A 22,506-nucleotide genomic window follows, 5' to 3' on the forward strand; every position below is an offset into this window, starting at 1 on the left:
ATGCGTTTCAGTTTGAAGGGTGGGGTAGCCATCTTAGAACTTATATCTCAAGGTGGGTGGCGCATTTACGTTGTAGATGTCTATGGGCTCCAGTAACCACTTAGCACGAGGAGGGCTGTGAGCTCGTCCACCCATCTAAGCAATAAACAAACATGCGCGTAACGGAAGAAATTAAGATGGCGCGTAACCGAAAAACGTTACATACGTTTTTCCTCCCTACGTCGATAAAGAAGTTTCACTTAAAAAAAAAAGTAATATGTTAGTTGAGGCATGCGGTCGTACCTGCATGTTGTCGAAGGCGACGCCGACGCTGCGGTTGTCGGTGAGCATGCGCGCGCTGAGCCGCGGCAGGCGCGCGTACCGCTGGCTGAAGTGCGTGAGCAGCGTGTAGGCGGCGCGCATCTGCCGGCCCGCCGCGATCGCCTGCGACGTCGTCGAGTGCATCTTCATCCGCGCCTCCAGCGCCAGCTCGTCCTCCATCGTCGCTTCGTGGATCAACAGGGTTGAATTCTCACCTAACAAAAAATAAATGTTTTTTTCATCTGTACCTACAACACCGAACTCACAAAAACTCACAAACGCCCCGCCAGTCGGACTTTTAGTGCTAAAAACTCTAATAAGCGAAAATCTTTGGAATTTTCAATCGAATTTAGAACTTACCAATTTTAATTAGTTCCTCACAGGGCAAAGTGTCGCCCGAATATGTGATCTTGTGCGTCCCGTCCAAGTCTATGGCGACTCCGAAGGCGTTGGGGCAGTGAGATACTAAGCACGTTTTGATAGCTTGAACTCCTATCCTGGCTAGGATTGCTGACGTCATTTCCTCTGTGCTACTATCGTAAAGCTGAAAATAGATTAAATCCTGTTAAATCTTTGTATATAAAAATGAACTGCTGTTCGTTAGTCACGTTAAAACTCGAGAACGGCTGGACCGATTTGGCTAATTTTGGTTTTGAATTATTTGTGGAAGTCCAGAGAAGGTTTAAAAAAAAATGTTAATGCTCGGAATTAAATAAAAATAATTTTGTTTTCCCTTTGATGTGCCCCTCGTCGAATGGATTTCTTTTGTTTGTTTTAAGTTTATTTTATACAATAGTTAGATCTTTTATTTATCGACTGAGGCACTACGAAGTCTGCCGGGTCAGCTGGTCGAGGATAAAAATTCGAAGAAATTATGGCAGAATGGGTTTAAGCCCACAATACTAAAGCAGGGTTAAAGGACAAAGGTCACTCAGTACCCGAAAGCTAAATTAACTCACCAAACTCTGATTAGGTATTAGCGTATAGTCATTTTGTATCCTCTCAAACTGTTGGTTGTAGACGGACAGCCAGGACACGATCTGGCCGGGCGCTAGTAGGTACGCGGCCTCGGGGGTCGCGGAGGATTCTTCGAAAGCTTCTCGCCGAGCTTGCAGTAGTCCTATTAGACCTGCACAACAAATTAATGTATAGGAAATGTCTTTTCAAGTGAAAACTTCTTTAGCATCGTTGTGATTCTAATGTCGATGAAACGAAAAAGCGAGAGTAAGAAGAGACAGACACAAATTAATTTCATAATATTTAACATGGAAGAAAATGAGATAGGAAACATTATACAAGTGTTTCTTATATTGTGCTCTACTTCATACCTAATATTCGTACTTAATACATTCTGAATAAATCTATTTAACTTATACGAAGAAAATGTAAAATAATTATCAAACTTTGTATCACTATGATCATTACTAAAACCTACAATTGAGTCGACTATTATCAAAGCCGGCAATGTGACTTTTGGACAATTATTGGTAAATCAGAAAAACGAATTATTGACTTGGTATTCCATTGGCAGTCACAAAACTCTTCTGAACGACATCTTAGATAAATAACAGGTTAAGTATTAACCTTTATTTAATGCAGGTTTTGAACCGTATTCTTTGAAGGAGACGAATATATTCAAATCAATCTGTATCGACATATCAATAACATTTTTTTGTCCAAATGCACAGATTGCCACCTTTGATAATAGACGACTCAATTATCCTCTTCTCGAAATTTTAAATTTGTCTCATTATCTTGAACCCAAAATTTGTTAAGGTTTCACTTCTACCATGTGTGAATTGCACAGATGTTTATTTTTTATTTTTTATTGTACTAATTTGACAGAAATATGCAGTAGTGGCATTACAACTGTTTATTGCGTAACCCGTCAGCGCGCTTCTCTGACTCGCCATCACAAACAAATGATCACCGCACAGACGCCATACAAATATTTACATACACACGCACTGGGTATAAAAGTACCATTACTGAAATTTCTAAAGACAAACTACTTTTACTAACAATAGCTTTTCCACTTGGTCTAAATACACGGACGAGCTGGCTAGTCTTCACCAGAGCACATACACATCACATTATTCATCCAAAGACAAAATCCCAATTATATTTGCAATTGGAATGAGGTTGCTTCAAAGCAAAATAATTCTGAAATGCTTAGCTGTGCGTTTTCGCAATACGCTCTACAATTACAACAGATTCAAGAAAGCAACGTTTTTCATAAGATTTAGGAATAGCCACAGCGTAGCGTCACTGAGTTTCAGTAATCCTATTAAAACTTGTTTATAATATGGAATAGAGAACTCACCGATATGATGGTCAGCGTGAAGATGTGAAATGTAAATAGCCTTCACCGTCCTCAAGAAGGCATTGACTTTCTTCGGTCCGTAGAACCTGACCATTTGACCGAACGAACCTTCACCGCAGTCCAACACTATTGAACTGTGTTCGCTGTGAATTAAAGGTAAAAGTTACAATAACATAATCTTGAATAGCAACGTAACACAAATAGACTGAGGATACCAATAAGAGCCATATTTAACAAGAATATTTTTAAAATTAAGAATTACAATTTTAAATCCTCATTTAAAATGAAAAAAAGTTCTATGTTCATATTTATGTCGAACTAAATAACAATCCCAGCACGACGTGTAATCAGGTATTTTCATTTGTCTAAAGATCAATTTGTCTTTGTTTTTGGCCTTAAGTTGTTCAATGGCTTCACAAATATAGTAGATTTTAAAATCAAATCAAATCAAACTTTATTAGCAAAAACACAGTTTACAAAGTTGTTAATAGTTATTTTATAGAACAGCGTGTTTCTACCGGGTCGGCGTGCAAATATTATTCAAAATTATTCACATTAAATGCAGTCAGTAAATATATTAATTAATTAAAATATCAAACAACAAATAAATTAATTGAATAAGAATTCGTTATTTAGGTCATAAAACGAAAACAAAGAACAGAAAGAAGCGAATTTAAAATTAACATAATTATTTATCATTTAAAAAATCGTTAACTGTGTAATAACATCTTAAGGTTAATAATTTTTTCAAGTTCTTTTTAAATAAAAATAATTTGTCTTTTAAATGGCCCGATAACTGTTGCCCGTATGAAATTCCGGTTGGTCAGTTTAAAAACTCACTCGACATGCAGCACAAAGCAGCTGGTGTTCCTCGTCTTGCTGGGTATACAGGAACCGGTGCCCAAGAAGACGAGCTTCGGGTATTCCTTCTGTGCACCGTTGTTGTACCGGATCCCTTCGACCACATGCCGGAATTGCTCGAGGCTGCTGACGAACCCGTCCACGTCCATCGTCTCTTGGATGTAGTCTTGTATGTGGAGTTTTGGTTCGGCTGATCTGGAATAGGGACACTTTCACAAGAGACCTTAAGAGCGAAGTCATATTTTCCCTTTATGTAATTCTTTTTTCCTACCTATGCTGATAGCCTTGAGAGGCTATTTCAGCTTCGCCCTAACATGTAGGTGAGCTCACGGGGCTCAAACCGGAGTGTTGCTAACACTGACCCTAGCAAGAGCAGTGCTTCGCAGAATCTACCACCGGTTCGGAAACGCGACCCACTGAGAAGATCCGGCGAGAAACTCAGTGGGCTGTGTCTATGGGTTAATTCACTCATTTATATCATACTGTACAAATGTATGTATGTCAAGAAATTTTTGGACCTACAATTAAGGAAAGCTTTGACATTATCATATTTTAGTGTTTTCTACATAGTAGCTACATTTAGTAATGCGTGTAACTAATCAGCAGCCACCCCATAGCATTTACCTGTCAACTTGCTTGTGTGGCCTTAGATAGTGCATGGTGAGTGTTCTGCCCGCCACTAATTCTAGTTTTGACCCGTCATCAATGTTCAACATGCCATCTCCTTTGCACGAACCCTCCATGTTTATTATGTTCTGGAACTGGGCAAAGGCGATCTGAAAATAACGACGACGATGACAATTTGCCACCTACGTCATGTCGTCATGCCGCTGTCTGCAGTAGAAAATGTTTTTTTTTCTTTCGGAAAGCCTGTCTGAAGGACTCCTGCTGAGGAATATAAATGTGTATGTGGTTTTATATAGTGCTTGTGGAGATGTGATGTAATTTTGTTATTTAGATTTTTCGACTCTCAAATATTTTTTTCCTACCTATTCTAGTAACCTCAAGGGGCTATTTTAGATTCTCCGAATTAGTAAGTGAGCTCGCGGGGCTCAAGGCTGATGATGTTGCTGACACGAACCCTAGCAAGAGCCGTACTTCGCAGAATCTACCACCGGATCGGAAACGCGACTCACTGAGAAGATCCGGTGAGAAACTTAGTGGGCTGTGTTTGTGGGTTAATTTACTCGCCGAGCCCTTCGTCGTAAGCGACGGGTTCGACGTGAGCGATGACCGGTCTCCAATTGAGTCATTGCTTAAGTGGCATTGTGGCTCTAAGTAATGGTCAGAGTGAATTTGTCATTTAGAGTATGAGCCACTTATTCTTTTTTTTTATTGTCTTCTTAGGCAGACGAACAAATTTTTATTTATGTATTTATATATATTTACTGTGCTGTCTAGCTTAAAAACTGTTTATTGTGAAATATTTGCCATTAACATCAAATGAACTCACTCACTTGTTTCACTTATTTAATAATAATTTAGATTTAAATTATTCTTTAATGGCATACTTTCTAATTAAAACAAAGCTACAAATGGTCCCTATTCCTCTTCTTTTTTTTACCTTATCCCACTAGGTGGGGTCGGCACAGCTTATTTTTCTCTACCATTCTCTTCTATCAGCCGTCATCTCAACACTCACTCTTCTTTCTCGCATATCGTAATTCACACACTCCATCCATGTCTTCTTTGATCGACCTCTTCCCCCTCTACCTGCACTACCATTTCCATACATCTCCTAGTCACATGTATCTACTCTCTACGCATCACATGTCCATACCACGCTAACCGTCCGCTCTTTAATTTGTTGATTACCGGGGCTACTTTCACACTTCCTCTGATATACTCATTCTTTATCTTGTCCATTCTTGTCACTCCACACATCCATCATCAACATTCGCATCTCTGCCACATGCACTCTTCTTTCATGCTTTACTTTCGTCGCCCAAAACTCAAATCCATACAGCACGACAGATCTGATCTAATGATCGTTTGTTAAATTTTACCCGCTATATTCTGCTAAAAAGAGTAAAGTAAAAAAAAAGTCCAATTTTTTTTAAATTGACACCTTATTGTGTTTTTTTTAACAAATCCATAGTCACTCGGAATTATGTAGGGATATTCATAGTATACAACGAATGAACCCTAAAAAAATATTCCTCTTCTGGCCAATTGAGTAACAATATGGATGGCGTCAAAATTTACTTCTAGACACCATTAGATGTGTCTATAACCTATATTTACGTAGACGTACGTACTCCCTTTTTCATGCTTTACTTTCGTCGCCCAACATTCAGATCTCTATTATTTTATTAAATTTATTACATACCTTGTTTTTCAATTCCTCCAATTCTTTAAGTCTGACAGGACTGCCGGTCTTGGGCACGGGAGGTTGAGCGTTCCACACGGCCGGCACACTGACGTCTTTCAGTAAAGGGAATATATCCGGGTCCAGTAGATGCAGCTTGTGCTGAGTTCGGTGAACAGCTTCCGAGCCGAGACAAGAGTTCTGAGTGTTCAGGATCAGATGCCGCGTCGTGGGCCCGAACTTGGAGAGGAAGGCACGGTAACTGAAATATGCATTTTCTGTCATTTGGAAAATATTACACAGTCGATCTTGTCTTACAGATTATTTATTGAAGTCGTCGCGGCCTAATGGATAAGACGCCCCGTGCATTCGTATCTAGAAATGCAACAGTGTTCGAATACCGCAAACAGTCCCGCAAAACAAGAACTATGTATTTAACAAATATTCACGATTGATTTCCATAGTGAAATAATAACATCGTGTTATAAAAATCAAACCCACAAAATTATAATTTGCGTAATTACTGGTAGTACGATGCCTTGCGAATCCGCACGGGTAGGTACCATCACCCTGCCTATTTCTGCCGTGAAGCAGTTATGCGTTTCGGTTTGAAGGGTGAGGCAACAGTTAAAACAGGCCTTAGAACTATTGTCTCAGGTTTTGTGGCAGCATTCACTTTGTAGATGTCTATAGACTCTGGTAATCACTTAACACTAGGTGGGCCGTGAGCTCGTCTACCTATCTAAGCAATAAAAAAATAAATCTATTTAATATAAATACATTTTACTTACGTGGGATGATTGAACACATTCGGTGGTGAATAGTGAACAATTATTGCCGGTACGTTCTCAACAGGATTCTTTCCGTCGTCAAAGTGAGCTGAGAATTCTGATTCCTTTAAATATGATATTTCTGGTACCTCCATTACTAGAATAACGTAAAATTCATTATTGTGAATACAAACAATTGGCTTAGAATACCAATATTGATGTCTCACAGCTTGAGTTATGTGGACGAAATCTCAGTTGCATTGGAATGACAGCCTTACTAGCCTTAGCCAGCTAGATCAGCCTTTCCCAAAGTGGGCGATAACGCACCCTTGTTGGCGCTGCAGCCCTAATGGGGGGCGGTAAGAGACCCAGAAAAAAATAGGGCGTTGTGTAGAGGCAAGCCTCCCAAGGGAGGCGTTTTGTAATTTCATCTAGGAGGACTCTTAGACATCGACTGAGCTCTCGTTATAGTGGTTATTTAGTAGGTAGACAAAATGGTGGCGCTAAAAAATTATTTATTCTCAAAGTGGGCAGTAAGCAAAATAAGTTTGGGAACCACTGAGCTAGATAGAAATGAATAGCTTTGTAATAGAATCACCCTCAGTTTTATTAAGGATTGGACCTAAGAGTTCCCTGGCGTAGAACTAGTATATCATAGGGCAATGGATTTCAAAACGTCTGTGTCAACCAGATTAGAATGTTCTGTGGATAGTGCATCCAACAAACAAGACTGGATTTTTTTAATGAGAATGCAAGGAAGGAGTTTAATTATTACTTCAGACTTAAACAAGTAATAACGGTGGACTATTAACAGTTTAGCAGCTGTGAAAGTACACAAATGTGGGAAAATGAAATAAAGTCACTGGATGTAGCTTCTCGGGTTCTTCCAAAAAGTCCACTGCAAAGTATCAGTATATAATCACAATTTTACAGAGACTTTATTTCGTACCATCTTTATATACATCTTTTTTCTGTGCGTGTGTTTGTCACTGAACTCCTCCTAAACATCTGGACCGATTTTAATGAAATTTTCTGTGTACCTTCAGATGGATTCGAGAATGGTTTAGATTTACAAATTAGCCCGTCAGATGACGCTACAGTCGGTATCTAGGTTATCTATCTTTCCTAGAAATAGTTTATATGGCAAAACAACGTTTGCCAGGCCAGCTAGTCTTATCCAGTTTCATTTAATTTCATCTCAATTGGTTAAAATTTCTAATTAAAGAACTTCATCACGTTTCGTTTCAAATCATTTGTCTTATTCTTACAGAATATAAAAAGAAAATATTTGAACGGGCTTAAAGGTCTCGGTGCAAGGCCGCAAAACTTTTGAAAAGAAAACCAACTTACCAATAAATACAGGTCCGGGATCATCAGGTGTTTTGACATCTTTGGACAGTACAAGAGTCCCGTCAGGCAGTACCACGTCTTCTCCGTTTTTGAGTTGACCCAGTAGAGGACCTGGCTTAACTCCGCGTTCTACGCATTTGGCCAGATCTAAGGTGCCTAGGCGTCTCTGTTGAACAAGCGAATTGATTTATGATTTACTCCTCCTCCTCCTTGCGTCGTATTCCTCAGTGCTGAGGGTCGTGACCTTTACGGAGCACTTTTGTTAGGACTATGTTCTTCCATTCACTCCTGTCCTCTGCACAGTGGATAGTGAGATTGATGCTTTACCACTACTCCATAAATACTGGATTCACCAAATTGTAATGAGCTCAAGCTCTCGCAACCAATCTACTACGGGTCCAATTTAGGTTTAAAATTTTCTAAATAAACAAATAAAAATATACAGATCTTTTTATAAATTTTACTGATCATTATCATATTTCTAATCAATGTAGTTTCATTAGTAGTCAATCAGTATACAGCATACGTTAGTGTGCTTTATGAGTACACAGCCAAGTGAGCGATACAGCCATTTTTTTACTGGTGGTAGGACCTCTTGTGAGTCCACACGGGTAGGTACCACCACCCTGCCTATTTCTGCCGTGAAGCAGTAATGCATTTCGGTTTGAAGGGTGGGGCAGCTGTTGTAACTATACGGAGACCTTAGAACTTGTCTCTCAAGGTGGGTGGGCATTTACGTTGTAGATGTCTGGGCTCCAGTAACCACTTAACACCAGGTGGGCTGTGAGCTCGTCCACACACCTAAGCAATAAAAAAAAAGCCAAGACGTTGCATACTGGTAAACAGCTATTTTAAAAGGGCATATTATAGATTCAAACACTTATTCAATATAACGGCGATATTCGTCACTTCGCTTCAAAGTAGGTGAGGCAAGTTCAATTAAAAATAACGAACTGTTGATGCTAACACCAAATAAAACGCATCTTTAATTACACAGATAAATGTCGCGTACTAAGCGAAATTTCGCTTAAACCAAATAACCTTTCACCCCTTGATATGTTGATATGCTATTTTCTATGCTTATGTGCAGCAATTTTTGTGTGAATGAGTACTTAACATTCATTCTCTTATTAATTTAGTCATTTATTTTGGTATATTTTTTTTACATAAATTGAATCGTAAAATAATAATAAAATGTTACAGATTCAAAAATTTAGTTCTATTTTAGTTTAGTTTACTAGTTCTTTATTATAATTCTGTTAGCAATCTGCAAATTGACATCGGCCATTAAAATTATTTTGAATGCCTATAATTATAAAATACATTTTCACAACAAACCTTAAGTGTACAGATGTACGCTACTGAGCAATGCGGTTGCTTTTGAAGATCATGTAGAACTTTATCAGTTTTTTTCTTGATCTGATCTGTAACAAAGTCTTTTGTTTCACTTCTACATAATTATCTTTTACTTTCTAACTTAATTTTGAATCAGTCATAATATTATGTATCGTAAGATCCTTCCAAGAATGCCCTCTTTTGCATCTCAGAAGTGTTAATCATTTCAAATTATTTTTAATGTTATATTAGTAAATCACACTGGATATTATACTTCTAATAAGGTTCTTTAGTTGTGGACCTTAATATTGTTTTTTTAATTTTTTTATGATTAAAGTATTACTGGTGGCCTATTTTTATGATTAAAGTATGATGTATGTTCATGCAGAAGTACGGCAGCTACATAACAACATAGCAACAATGTAGGATTCATATTGATTTCCTATTCGTGAAATTAAAAAATTACAAAAAAATTCAGTAAAAATACCTTTTTCAGGGCTTGTTCTAGTTTTGTTCTTATCTTTAGATGCCACTTTATTTTTAGCTTCGGCATTGCGTATTTCATTTCTATAATAGTCTGTATCATCGTGAATGAACTCTTCGAATTGCTTATCTGTATTTGTATCTAATTTAGGTTTCTTTGTTGTCGGTTTTGGATCTTTAGCTAGTAGACTTTCATGAGGGCCGCTACAATTAAATTCCAATAGAATTATTTTCCTTGCATTAGAAATAGGGTATATACCATAATCATAATATAATTATCAAACATCATGTTAATGAAAGCAGGAATAAAACAATAAATTACGATATCGGTAGGATCTCTTATGAGTCCGCACGGGTAGATACCACCACCCTGCCTATTTCGGCCGTGAAGCAGTAATGCGTTTCGGTTTGAAGGGTGGGGCAGCCGTTGTAACTATACTGAGACCTTAGAGCTTATATCTCAAGGTGGGTGGCGCATTTACGGTGTAGATGTCTATGGGCTCCGGTAACCACTTAACACCAGGTGGGCTGTGGACTCGTCCAGCCATCTATGCAATAAAAAAAACACAAGACATTTGACAGATGCTTGAATCTCGCTAACAATATTTTCAAGTAAGGTTCCATTTATACAAGTTCCAAACAATAACATTAGAACCATCGGTCTACTGAGAAATTTCACCCGCTTGGACATAGATCTTCCAATTTGATGATACAATAACATACAAGAACTGCACTTACAGTAAAACATATTTAACACTCATGACGCTATCTTCAAAATCTTCGCTTGGACTACATTTGGCCATAGCCACATTCATTTCTTTCATTATCACAAACCTTTTTGTGGCATTATACAGTTCATCCTAAAACATTTATAATAAAGATGTTCAATACAAGTTTCATCTAAAATTTAATATAATGCAAATACATCTCTGTTATCACAAGTCATAAAAATTAGATCCAAATAATTACTGAAGGTACTGGTGGTTTTGTGAGCCCATGCAGTAAAAACTGAGACTTAGAACTCATGTCTCTCATGTGATGGGTGCTACATAATAAATTAAGGCAACAATTCTGAGAGAAATAACCCAGTAAGAGTTAACTGTAATGATAGCCAAACATTTTACAATTATTTGAAAAACTTGAATATCAATTACCAATCCCTCAGGACCATGCAATGTTATATTCGGTACTCCAACATCTTGTAATGTAAGTGACAGTCCCGGCAAGCCTCCAATGTTTCTCCAAGTTTTGCTTGTGATGAAGATATGCTCAAGTCTGGACAGTTTCACCTTATGTTCATGTGCTAAGCGCTGAGTAGATTCTCCACAGTTGAATAGATACCTAGAACCAGATACTTGATGTTTACTTCTTTATACTATTTTTTTATTGCAAAACGGTCAAACTGTCCAACAGGTTCTAAGTGGTTACCAGGGTCCATAATCATCACAACTTGAATTTCACCCACATTGAGATAGAGGTTGGAAATATGTACCACAAACTTCATAATTGTGGTAGCCTAGCAATGACAAAAATGAACATCTTGGGCAATATTTACCTAGACTAAAATGTATAGGCTATTTATTGCAGTATATATTCCCCAATTCTATTGCAGGATTCACTCTGGCCTTTAAACTTAGAGAGGGGAGAGGTTTAAAGGACATGGGAATGTCACAAAAGATCCAGAGGGATGAAATGTCAAGTTGTCCTATACATCAAATCCAGGTAGGTTAGGTATGAATAATGGCTAAAAATGTAAATTCATAAATTTTGCAAGTTTTGAGTTTTGTTACACAATATTTAATTCCTTTATATAATCTAACTTAATATTATAATCCATAGTCAATACAGAAATAGAATGTCTGTATTAGGTACTTTCCTCTCTCAGTTATTTTCAACTGTTTACAAAATGTGTGCATTAGTGTTTGATAACACAAGGATGCCATAGTAAACATACTAAAATTATTTATTAATAGAGGAACATACACTAATTGAGTCATTTAAAATGAAAATACATTTCATTAAGTCCAATATCAATCACTATAGTTAGTGATTGATATTGGATAATTATATTAATAATTATATTAGTATATAATTGTGTTTATTTCAATGACTAATGTGAAAGTTGCATCATGTTTGTATATAATTCATTCAAGTAACTACAGACTATTTCTAATATCAACTTCATAACATACCGTTTCTGATCAGAAAAAAGGTACAGTGTGTTCGGCACTCCACGAGCTCCAGATCCTAAAACTTGAAGATACACAGTACTAGGGGAATATTTTTCAGACTTTTTTGAGAAGTTCTGTCTGCCTCTTTGTATCTCCATTATTCGAGCTGTTTGTGCTTTTGGCATAGTTGCTAAAAATTCCAACAGTTTCTTAGTGGAACTATCCGTTGAATAACAATGGAAACGAATTAAACTAACTAAACCTCTACTAGACAATTTACTAATACTATACATGTGTTCTGAGGTTAGTGCACGTTAGCCGCAGTTTACAAGCATCCGTAGTTTTATGTTTTTTATTTATTTTGATAATGTAAAAATTATAACATATTTTACAGATTTTTTTTAACAGTATGTAATATTTTGACACATTTTCACGTTCAGAATTTGAAAACTCAATTCAAATAATACACACAGGTATATATCTACTAGGTATATTTTTTCAGCTGACAACTTGTATTAAGTGAATTATCTATGCAATTTGCTTTTTTATTTAAGGGATTTTATGACCAGAGAGCTAAGCCCTTTAAGTCATGCTTAATTTAATTTATATTCTTATTTTTATGAAAAATGATGAAATGAAATGAAGATGATTAATTTGATACATAAATCAACTGGGATGAAATCAAATGAAATGAGATGAGATGATATGGGATGAAATATAATCTCAGTAAAATGGTGGTCATCTACTGAAACTTTTTCATTGGACTTTTTGGAGGATCCCGAGAAGTCACGTCCAGCGGCTTTGTTTCATTTTCCCATATTTGTGCACTTTCACAGATATTAAACAGTTAATAAACCACCGTTATTACACATTTAAACCTGAAGAAACACTAAATAGACAAAATAAAACAAATCACACAACTTCACTCCTCGCGTTCCCGCCAAAAAGTCCTATGCATTTTGCATTGAGAATTTTTCCATAGATATTTTACAATAAATAAGTACCTAGATAAAAAGAGTTTCTGGGTAATAACAACTATCTTAGAAGAGAAGATATTTTTACAACAAGCTAAATCTCCCTAACGACATTTTCAAGCTAGGCTTTCATAAACAGTTTACAAAAAGCTTAAACGAACTATCTCCGGATCGTCGATGACTAGTCAATAGTCGGCCAGGAAAGTCCAAGTGTCTTGGATTCATCACGAATAAATTAATGACCTTCCTTCTTCATATAAAATGACTCCGTAATCACGTCACGCTAAAACTCAGTCCAATTCGTGATATGGAACTGGATCTGTCATTTTTGAACAAGGTAGAGAGACTTTACAAGATTTACATTTGTTCAATCGTGACTTCAGTGAATGATAGTACTCATATTATAGATATATTAAAAACTAGCTTTTACCTGCGACTTTGTCCACGTGGAATAGTTACTTTGGCATAACGCTAAATTTTACCCCCACTTCATTTACGTGAAAGTGAAAATATTTTTGAATTATAGAATGTTAAAGAGCTATTTAAACCCCTATTTTGAAACATTCTTTATTGGTGCTCCACTTGTATTGGCCTTACCGCGATGTTATATAGCCTATATTCCTCAATAAATGGGTTATCTAATACTGAACGATTTTTTCAAATCGGACCAGTAGTTCCTGAGATTAGCGCGTTCAAACAAACAAACTCTTCAGCTTTATAATATTAAGTATAGATAGTAGCTGTCAGAGTCGTCTCGGCAGTGGTGATCATGTGGAATCCTTGTTTATTATAGCATGCAGCACAAGTTGCTATGCCGATGTCTATCACCGTTTGTCTATCACTTTGAGATATAAGTAATAATAAGTATGTTCTGTCTGTGATTTAAGTGTCTCTCTGTGTTCACAGTCTCTGTTTCTGCTATTATGGCAACTTTTTGTTTTAGAAAAATGGCGTTCGTTACAGCTGTGGGTTGCGCAATTTTCATGTAAATGTGTACGAAAATTAGTAATAAGTTAATAATACTGTAAAAAATATATATATCGAGTGCGGGCTTCATATTACAGTTTCAATAATAAAGTGTATTTTGCAAAGTTCGTGATAAAATTTGGTATTATCGGATACCTGTCACGTACCGTGTATTTTTTGTGTTGTGGTGATGTATTAAAATGGTAAATAATAAAGATAAAAATAATGCGGCTGTGCAAATAACATGACAATAATGAATATATTATGGGTGGTGTTATTAGTGGCCTTGACTGGCGCACAATTTGGATACGGGCTGCCCGTACGACCGACGCCGCAAGCCTACCCTCGGGGTGAGTCACTTTGCATAGAAAATCTTATGTTTTCGATTATTTCTCGCATTGGTAATGATCAAAATAAACAATATATGTCCAGTGGGCTGTTATAGTGTTTATAGTTTTCAATATGATCGCTAATGAAGCTATTGTGGGGCCAAACATCTGGCTTGAATCAAAAACATGCTTGTATGTAAAAGTAAATTTTTTATTTTGGCAATAATATCTGAGGGTATTTTTTCATAAATTTGTTTTCTAAAAGCAAGGTATACATAAAAGAATTTTTTGGTTGGTGAAAAATTGAGTTTTTTATAATAAAATTATAATATTATTTACTTGTTTTAATGTTTACACAGCTTAATCATGAATATCTTGTAATTTGATGTAAATTATGTAAATTATTTTTTTACCTTGGGTCATGAATCAAAAGAAATATTTAATTGGCAGATGCAAGCCAAGTGTTAGAGGGATGGGATACAGTCAGTGGGGTTTACGCAGCGCTGCCGGCGCTGGCGCTGGTCCTCACTGCTGTTGGTTTTTTGCTGGGCTGCACATGGTGTTACAGACATAAAGATTGCAAGGTAAACATCTTTTAATCATAAACATTATTCAAATCTAAATTTTAATTACTAATTAGGCATATTTATGGAGATTGTTCGAAATTAATGAATTTTAAATGTTCCTGTTCTTATTTATATCTTGAAGTTGACTTTTAAATTATCAGATTAATGTTAATTATATGTTAAAATTTAATATTGCAATAAAAAATTGCTGCATACAAATAAAGTATTTTAAAGTTATATAAATAAAGTTTTATAAAAATAAAAACTTAGAGAGTAGCATTGGTACGTAATATAAAAAAGATATTTTGTAAGAAAAGTTATCTTGGTAGCTACGCAACTTGTTCCATAAATGAAGAAAATAATAGCAAAATTTCATTAGGAAAAACTTCAGTTTGAAGTCTTACTGTGGTGTTGAAAGATCACAAGTGATGGTGTAAAATCCAAAAATGACTTGTTTCATAAACATATCTATAAAACACAATCACAGACATGCCATTCAGATGTTCAATAAAATCTACAATATTAAAGGTTCAAAGTACACAATTACTGAACAATATTTAGTAGAAAACAGATTAATAAGTCATGGAATAATCATCTTATTGGGATAGATTAGCTGTAAAATTTCAATGATTATAGGCGATAGTAATTGCCTAATACCAAGTGAGATGCATTTATCAGTGCTTCCACTATGTCAGACTGCAATTTTGATCACCGTGTAATCTCATATAATTTCAAACATATGAAACAATATCCGGTGTTAATTTTAAATGACCCAAAGAATTAAAATATAATTTAGAGCATAATAGACTGACCACTGGTTTATTACCAATAAGAAGATTCACCATAAAACTAACCCTACAACATAATCTAGTAATTGACGTAATGCACATGTGGATTATTTATTACATGTCAATCTAATTATGCACTAATGACTCACAATGTTTGTTGGTAAACAGATATTTGCTTGAAATTATACAATGGAATTTTATTTTGTTTTCATATCGTACATTGAGAATGACACAGGAAAATAATACCAATTGAAAATATTTTTGAAGTTTTTTTTTTAATAGCAAGGATGGGTGGACGAGGTCACAGCCCACCTACAGATATGAGTTCTAAAGTCTCAGTATAGTTACAACGGCTGCCCCACCCTTCAAACCGAAACGCATTACTGCTTCACACCAGAAATAGGCAAGACAATCGTGAACATTTGTGAAGTACGTATTTCATTAGGAAAATGGTACCCGCCTGCGGGATTCGAACACCGGTGCATCGCAAATTACGAATGCATCGAACAGATACATTAAACATAAAAATAAGTACAAAGCACTACCTGGATTTTGTGACCCAGGGATGGCCTAAGGCCCATTTGCATTATCATTTTATTGTTCTTGGCCCTGAAGCCTCTACTAAAGTAAAAACTATACTATAATATAGTATTTGAGTTTAGCGCCCAATAACTTCAGAGGGATTGCTGAAAGAAAAGCCTAAGAAAAAGACTGGTTCCAATAACCAAACAGCCTTAAATAATGCATATCAATGATGATAATATAGAATTTTGCAATAATACAAAAGTCATATTTTAAAAGACCTATGGCCAAAATTAGAGCATCACAAAAAAAAAGCTTAGTTTCTCCTGTTTTACTGATTGTGCATACAGCTTGATTATTCGTCTGCCAGTGTTATCTTAAAAAAAAAAATACAACCAGTTGTTGTAATACGTTTTGTCCAAAGTCAACGGCTGGAGTTGCAGTCGGTATATCTAATCAGCGGACGGGGTCGACGAACCCGACACTCCCGCTTTTGTACGCTATGGAGCCTATTGTGTCTACGGGATTCTTGCATGCCACGATATTCGGACGGATAAATAGCGTCAATTTATTAATAGTTATGGCCCACTTTGCGGCTCGTAAATTAGACGCTCCGACGTTATTATTTGCACTGATTTCCCGTGCGCCGTATTTCATAGAGTGCTTATTGATAGGGACACGACTTCGGCGCGCTTATACATAAAGCTTGTTGAAAATCATATAAATTTAAATACATTATGTGATCTGAGTGTTTGTTAATAGTGAATTGACTGTAATCTCAATGTTCAACAACAATTATATTTTGTTTTCTAGGTTCTTCAAAAACACGAACTAGAAGTTGGTTCTTTATTTTCTGAAAAAAAAAATAGAAAAACATTTTTTTAATCTTGTCACTTCAATTCTGACATGAGACCAATTTTTTTTTGGCTTCGTGCAAATCTCATGAGATCTCCGCCCCGAGAGTACTAAGATATAACTTACATGTTTTTTTTTTTTTTTTTGTAATGAAATACGTATTGGTTTTATTTAGAAACTGCAGTTTCGCGAAACGAAAGCCAAAAAAGTATCAGCAAATGTCACTACATTCTTAATTCGATTGTGTGGTTGCATGACGTAGTCGCATATGAAGTTCATTCAAGGCCTGACAGTCCCTTCGATGACGTAACATATCGATAGTGCCGTTACGGCAAGGAGGTTCGTTAGCACTTAACCTTGAGAGTTTTTGCAATCCAATCAGAAGAAGTCGTGATAAACTTTCAAACAGACATATCGATCTGAGAACTCTTTTTTTTGTGCATTGTAAAGAATGGGAGAGTAAAAGAAAATCGAGTAAATCAATGAATAATGAAACAAGAATCGATTTGAGACCGCATACTGATGTTTTTCCATGTCGCTGAGAATAGATCAAGTTACCACCGGTTGTTATAGATGTCTATGTCCTCCGTTAACCACTTAACACTAGGTAGGCCGTGAGCTCGTCCACCCATTTAAGCAATAAGAAAAAATAATGATCACGCTTCGTACTTATTCTTGTGTATAAGATATCACTATAAGTTTTCGTGACAAACGATGGATCACTAGTCTAGGCAAAAGGTATTTTAATGGCAATAGACTGTCCAGCTATTAATCAGAAGACTTATTTTTAATAGTATGTATTTTGAGCTAGCAAGAGTAGGTACTACCGCTTTGCCTTGGTATTATCCTTTAGGCCACGACGATTTCTAGTTTGATACGTCCATTTAATTTTCTACTTTAATTCACCTAGCCGTCGCGCAGCTAAACATATAGAGTGGCGACTGTACGGTGACACTTGCGCTAATTACTCAGGGATAATAATCAACATGACTCATTAGCAGATGGGACCGTCCTGTTACGACTATCTCGCGTTGTTTGGCATCGTTCTCTTTCTATTATTCGCTCTGTTGTCATCGCATTTACCGGGTAAAGAGAAACAGTATAAAGTACTTTACGTATCTTGGGGTATTGAATGTATTATCAAATCATAGGTTCATAGAATCCTAATGACTCAGTGTTTGTTGGTAAACAGATATTTGCTTGAAATTATACAATGGAATTTTATTTTGTTTTAATATCGTACATTTAGAATGACACAGGAAAATAATACCGATTGAAAATATTTTTGAAGTTTATTTATTTTTTTATAGCAAGGATGGGTGGACGAGCTCACATCCCACCTGGTGTTAAGTGGTTACCGGAGCCCATAAACATCTACATGCCGCCAACCATCTTCAGATATGAGTTCTAAAGTCTCAGTATAGTTACAACGGCTGCCCCCCCTTTCAAACCGAAACGCATTTCCGCAATTCCCTGTTGTTATATGTTTTGAGTAAACTCCATGTTTTTTATCTGACTATAAAAAGAACTCGAGTAATTTTTTGTTCTGGAATGAGGGTTCTTTTTCACTTTCACAACCGGTCCTATATTTACTATAGGAAGCGTTGATGTAGACCACTTTGGATATAATGAACAAGAGGGAATGACTCTGATGGTTCGAAATCTTAACACCGCAGGCGTTGATTAGGAAAAAAATCTTTCACTGTCTTCTCTAATAACTCTCGTATTGAGTTCAACACTTGTCGTTGTAGTACGCTCTGTGTGTTTAGTGCGAGTTTTTTATCTTTTTGATCGCGTAAAAGTTAACTCAAATTAGTATGGAGTTGGAACAAGTCCACTACGTTTGTCCGTAGAGGCGCTATTTCAACCCCATACAAATATAAGTTGACTCATTTGAGTTGATTTGTATGAAGCTAGAACAAGTCCACTATGGTTGCCGCTAGAGGCGCTATTCCAACTCTATACAAATTTGAGTTAACTTTGACGCGATCGCGAAGTTCAAAACTCGCACTAAGCAGCCCAAGAGGGCTCTGTCCTCGTCTACCTAATACCCATATAATATTCGCGAATACCCAAATAAAATTGATACCTCGTAAATTTACAAACATTAATTTGCATCCTAAGTATTGGCAATAAGAGTGTTCCATAGTAATTCAAATTGTACACGCATGCAGGTTGGTCACAATAATATTATTCGCATGAGAGTATTTACGTTTAAATGTTGTCAACGGCAGGTAGGCGGTTCTGAATCATGTTGGTCGCAACGCATTGTTTTCTATTTCCAATTAGACTGAACTTCGGAAAGTAAAAATTAAATTTATTACAATGATTAAGAATAAATATGTGTATGTACCCACTTATAATTTCATTCAATTATTAGTATTCAGATTTTAATTTGTATTAACTATAGATTTTGCGAAATATTTTATAGTTAATCGCTAAACACGTATCTACATTTAATATATTTTTTTCCATAGACGCCATCACAACGTGAATGCCGGTATTCCTTGAGAAAGTCGTATGGCTCAATTGTTATCCTCAGATATTATTCTTTCATCGTGGACGTCATCATAAGTTTAAATAATTATTTAATTAGAAAAGTTGGTACCTTGGTACCCTGTGGGATTTGAAAACCGGCATAGTCGCATCATTTGAAACAAAAACACTGGGCGCGTCCAATTTCGATTTTTTCTAATAATTACGTTATATCACGACACAAACCGGCGTGTTATTTTTCAATAGGAATTACTACTACTTTTTGTTCGTGTCATATTTACAGTAACTTGAAATGTAACAACCACAAGAATAGTATTGTTTTTTTGGTATTTCCTAAAACGTCTATTAGAATTATGTACGAGTATAACATAACAAGCTAAAGGTAAATGAGAGAGATAGGGTGGGTGCTCATAAAAATGCCTCTCTAAAAATACGCTAAAACAATTCCAAGAAAATACGGCTTCGGACTTTGAGATGCTTCGCATAAAAACCCTAGACTGGGTTAGAGACGTTCACACGACTCAACAAAAAGAAAATTTGATTTTGCCTCCATGTTAGTTCAAACTGGACCTTATGGAAATGAAAATAGGAGTGCCAAAGAGATTTTCTCGTTGATCCAATGCTGTCGTCTGACAATGCAGTGGCGCTTGTATTTGGCATAAAGCCCGGTGTCGGGCACACCCTGGAGCCGTGCCCCGCCTACGCTGTCATCGTTTCGCACCTCCCCCATCGCTGCTCTGATTCATGAACTAATATAATAACCCGCTTTTACAGCCGCAATGTAATCACATTAACTAAAACTTTTTTTAATTCATAATACTAGCTAGCACCTTTGTATTTAGTATTTGTTAGAGATTGCAAATAAATGTAATTTCTTTGCGAGCTGAGTGATTTAAAATCTGTGTCCAGCAGCTTGGGCTGTTTAAGATGGTGATGAATAACTTATTCATGTCTGTTTTCTGAAATTTTATCTAAAAAAAAGGAAGGATTAAAAAATAAATTACACTATGTACCGTCTAGAAGATTATGTTTAATATCAAACCATTGAAGATTCTTTCTGTATTATTATTTCTATAAGTTTTACTTATCGATTGAAATTCGTTTTGTTCATGTCAAATTGTTTTAACCAAAACATCTTTGAGCTTGAAAAAAATATTTATCTTTGATAACATTTAAAGATCTCACTCACTAGTCACGGCTGGATTGATAACTTATTCCTATCACAGTAAATTATTACTTATATTTGTAATACTAATCTAGATTTACAAGTAATAGAATCTTCCATTCGCAACCTAAAAAACATTCATAGCAATTCAATTTGATGTGCGGTCTAATGATTCATTTTACTGCGCAACTAATCTGAATTCAAAATCTTCAAGGACAGATAAGTTTATCAGTCCAGTCACAGAAATATTTGTAGATCATCGCAACATTGGGGTAGGTCGCCAACACAAATATTTGTTTAATCTCTATGTCTCTAGGTACACTGGTTTTTATCGAATTTAATATTGTGAATTTTAAACGCTATACAAAATTTAGTTATACGCTTCACTAATGATGTACTTTCAGTTTTTTTTACTAGCTTATAGGTAGATTTTTGGGGCTTTACTATTGTTAAGAGATTACCTGTTTGTGATGACCTTATCGCATATGGTCGAGGTCTCCATTGTAATGAATAACGACTGTCCCACCCTCCAAACTGAAACGCATGAATGCCTCGCAATTGTATTCCTCGGATTGGCGGTACGTATCCGTGCGGATATACACCAGTGTGCTTAGTGAGTTGTTTTACGTTCTCGATAACGTAAAAGTTAGTTCAGATTTGTGTGCAGTTGGAACAGCGCCCCTAGCGGCAAACGCAGGCAATCGTTCTAACTCTGTACTTTGCGTTAACTTTTACGCTATCGAGAACGTAAAAAGAAACTCGCACTAAACACACAGCACTACTTAGGCAAATTTATAAATTGTCCTGGTTTCATTGCGTGGTTACAGGAAAAGAAATATTTCATTGTTAAATTCGTTGCTGTATAAATGGAATGTATTAAAATTAAAACAAAACTGTTAATTAAAAAAAAAATAAGAAACTTATTTAAATGCAGTGAAATCAAAACGAGAATTAATATTTTATAATGTTATTCGTAAAACGTTAATTGTTTGTTTGGTTTTTCTCTGAATACATTATGCAGAAGACTGCAAGTCACGTCTTCTCGCTTACTTCATCTTTAATCAATTTGGCTAAGTCCTTCGTGTTTAATGTTTATTTATTCGACAGTTTCACAGTAATTAAACGATTAAATGTTGTACTTATTGAAATTGGTTGATGGCTTTTCGGTGACAAAAAAAATCATTTTCAATTTACCAGTTTTGAAATGCTGTTAATTTTGGGAATTTGTTTGGTTTCTAAACTCAAAAAGTACAGCCATAAATATAATATGCAGAGTGGAAAGTAGGAGAGGACGCCTATTGATAAACAGAGTTAATTCGTTGCCCACCTTTGGGCTGGATATTCCGAAACGCGTGAATGAAAGCAGGCAAGGCTCATCATTCTGGTTTGTAGGAATATACGACAAAGGGAAGATCTTCCACCGAGCGGGTGATATTGCTCGGTAGACCGACGGTCCGAATGTTGTTGTTCGGAACTTGTATATATGCGCTTTATCTTGAAAATGTCGTAAGCGAGATTCAGGCATCTGTCAATTATCTTGCGTTGTATGATGGCTACCCGCCACAGGTTGAATTTTAGTAAATTGTGCGATAGTGGAGAAATGAAAAAAAAAAAATATTTAACGCAATCTTAAAAAAACACTCCAAAAGACACAAACACAAAGTTGGCAGAATTTTTGAACTACGTTAGAAATATTGTGAAGTAAATCCGGTTTCGTCGCGAGCAAAAACCTAGTCCATCACCACTCAGTGGTGAGCTAACGGCGGAACAGAACGAGATTTCATTTATACCACTTGGTTCACTGCCAAAATCCAAAATTGTAAAACTGAAATATTTTAACCAAAATCAAAGATAATTTACCATCTTTACGCCTTAAAAGACTCAAAACCTAGTATAATTTGCCGTGCCTGACCCGTGGCCGTCAATCACAACAATGAGAATTGT

General features: G+C 36.1%; 2 protein-coding genes across 24 annotated transcripts in view; one reads left to right on the forward strand and one right to left on the reverse strand.

Annotated features, from left to right (window-relative positions):
- Positions 1-12,847, reverse strand: part of LOC101744488 (ribonuclease Z, mitochondrial) — a 31,953-nt gene extending 19,106 nt beyond the window's left edge. For 16 of the 20 annotated variants that reach the window (XM_062673267.1, XM_062673259.1, XM_062673257.1 and 13 more), the window contains exons 1-14: positions 11,923-12,847; positions 10,885-11,071; positions 10,469-10,590; positions 9,735-9,934; positions 9,251-9,336; positions 7,913-8,078; positions 6,584-6,719; positions 5,814-6,054; positions 4,109-4,260; positions 3,464-3,679; positions 2,624-2,766; positions 1,260-1,429; positions 661-844; positions 283-515 (exon numbers count right to left, since the gene is read on the reverse strand). In XM_062673267.1, coding sequence (XP_062529251.1) covers positions 283-515; positions 661-844; positions 1,260-1,429; positions 2,624-2,766; positions 3,464-3,679; positions 4,109-4,260; positions 5,814-6,054; positions 6,584-6,719; positions 7,913-8,078; positions 9,251-9,336; positions 9,735-9,934; positions 10,469-10,590; positions 10,885-11,071; positions 11,923-12,194 — 2,508 coding nt within the window. In that variant the 5' untranslated portion in view covers positions 12,195-12,847. The remainder of the gene's footprint in view (positions 1-282; positions 516-660; positions 845-1,259; positions 1,430-2,623; positions 2,767-3,463; positions 3,680-4,108; positions 4,261-5,813; positions 6,055-6,583; positions 6,720-7,912; positions 8,079-9,250; positions 9,337-9,734; positions 9,935-10,468; positions 10,591-10,884; positions 11,072-11,922) is intronic. The other 4 variants (XM_038016738.2, XM_062673261.1, XM_062673262.1 and 1 more) reach the window with 3 other exon arrangements.
- Positions 12,848-13,615: 768 nt separating this feature from the next.
- Positions 13,616-22,506, forward strand: part of LOC101742325 (uncharacterized) — a 46,890-nt gene continuing 37,999 nt past the window's right edge. Inside the window, exons 1-3 of one of the 4 annotated variants that reach the window (XM_062673251.1) lie at positions 13,724-13,739; positions 13,819-14,191; positions 14,621-14,754. In XM_062673251.1, the coding sequence (XP_062529235.1) occupies positions 14,086-14,191; positions 14,621-14,754 (240 nt within the window). In that variant the 5' untranslated portion in view covers positions 13,724-13,739; positions 13,819-14,085. Of the gene's footprint in view, positions 14,192-14,620; positions 14,755-22,506 lie in introns of all 4 variants that reach the window. The other 3 variants (XM_038017064.2, XM_038017065.2, XM_038017066.2) reach the window with 3 other exon arrangements.

This window comes from Bombyx mori, chromosome 17 (assembly GCF_030269925.1).
Source record: "Bombyx mori chromosome 17, ASM3026992v2".
Lineage (NCBI taxonomy): Eukaryota > Metazoa > Arthropoda > Insecta > Lepidoptera > Bombycidae > Bombyx > Bombyx mori.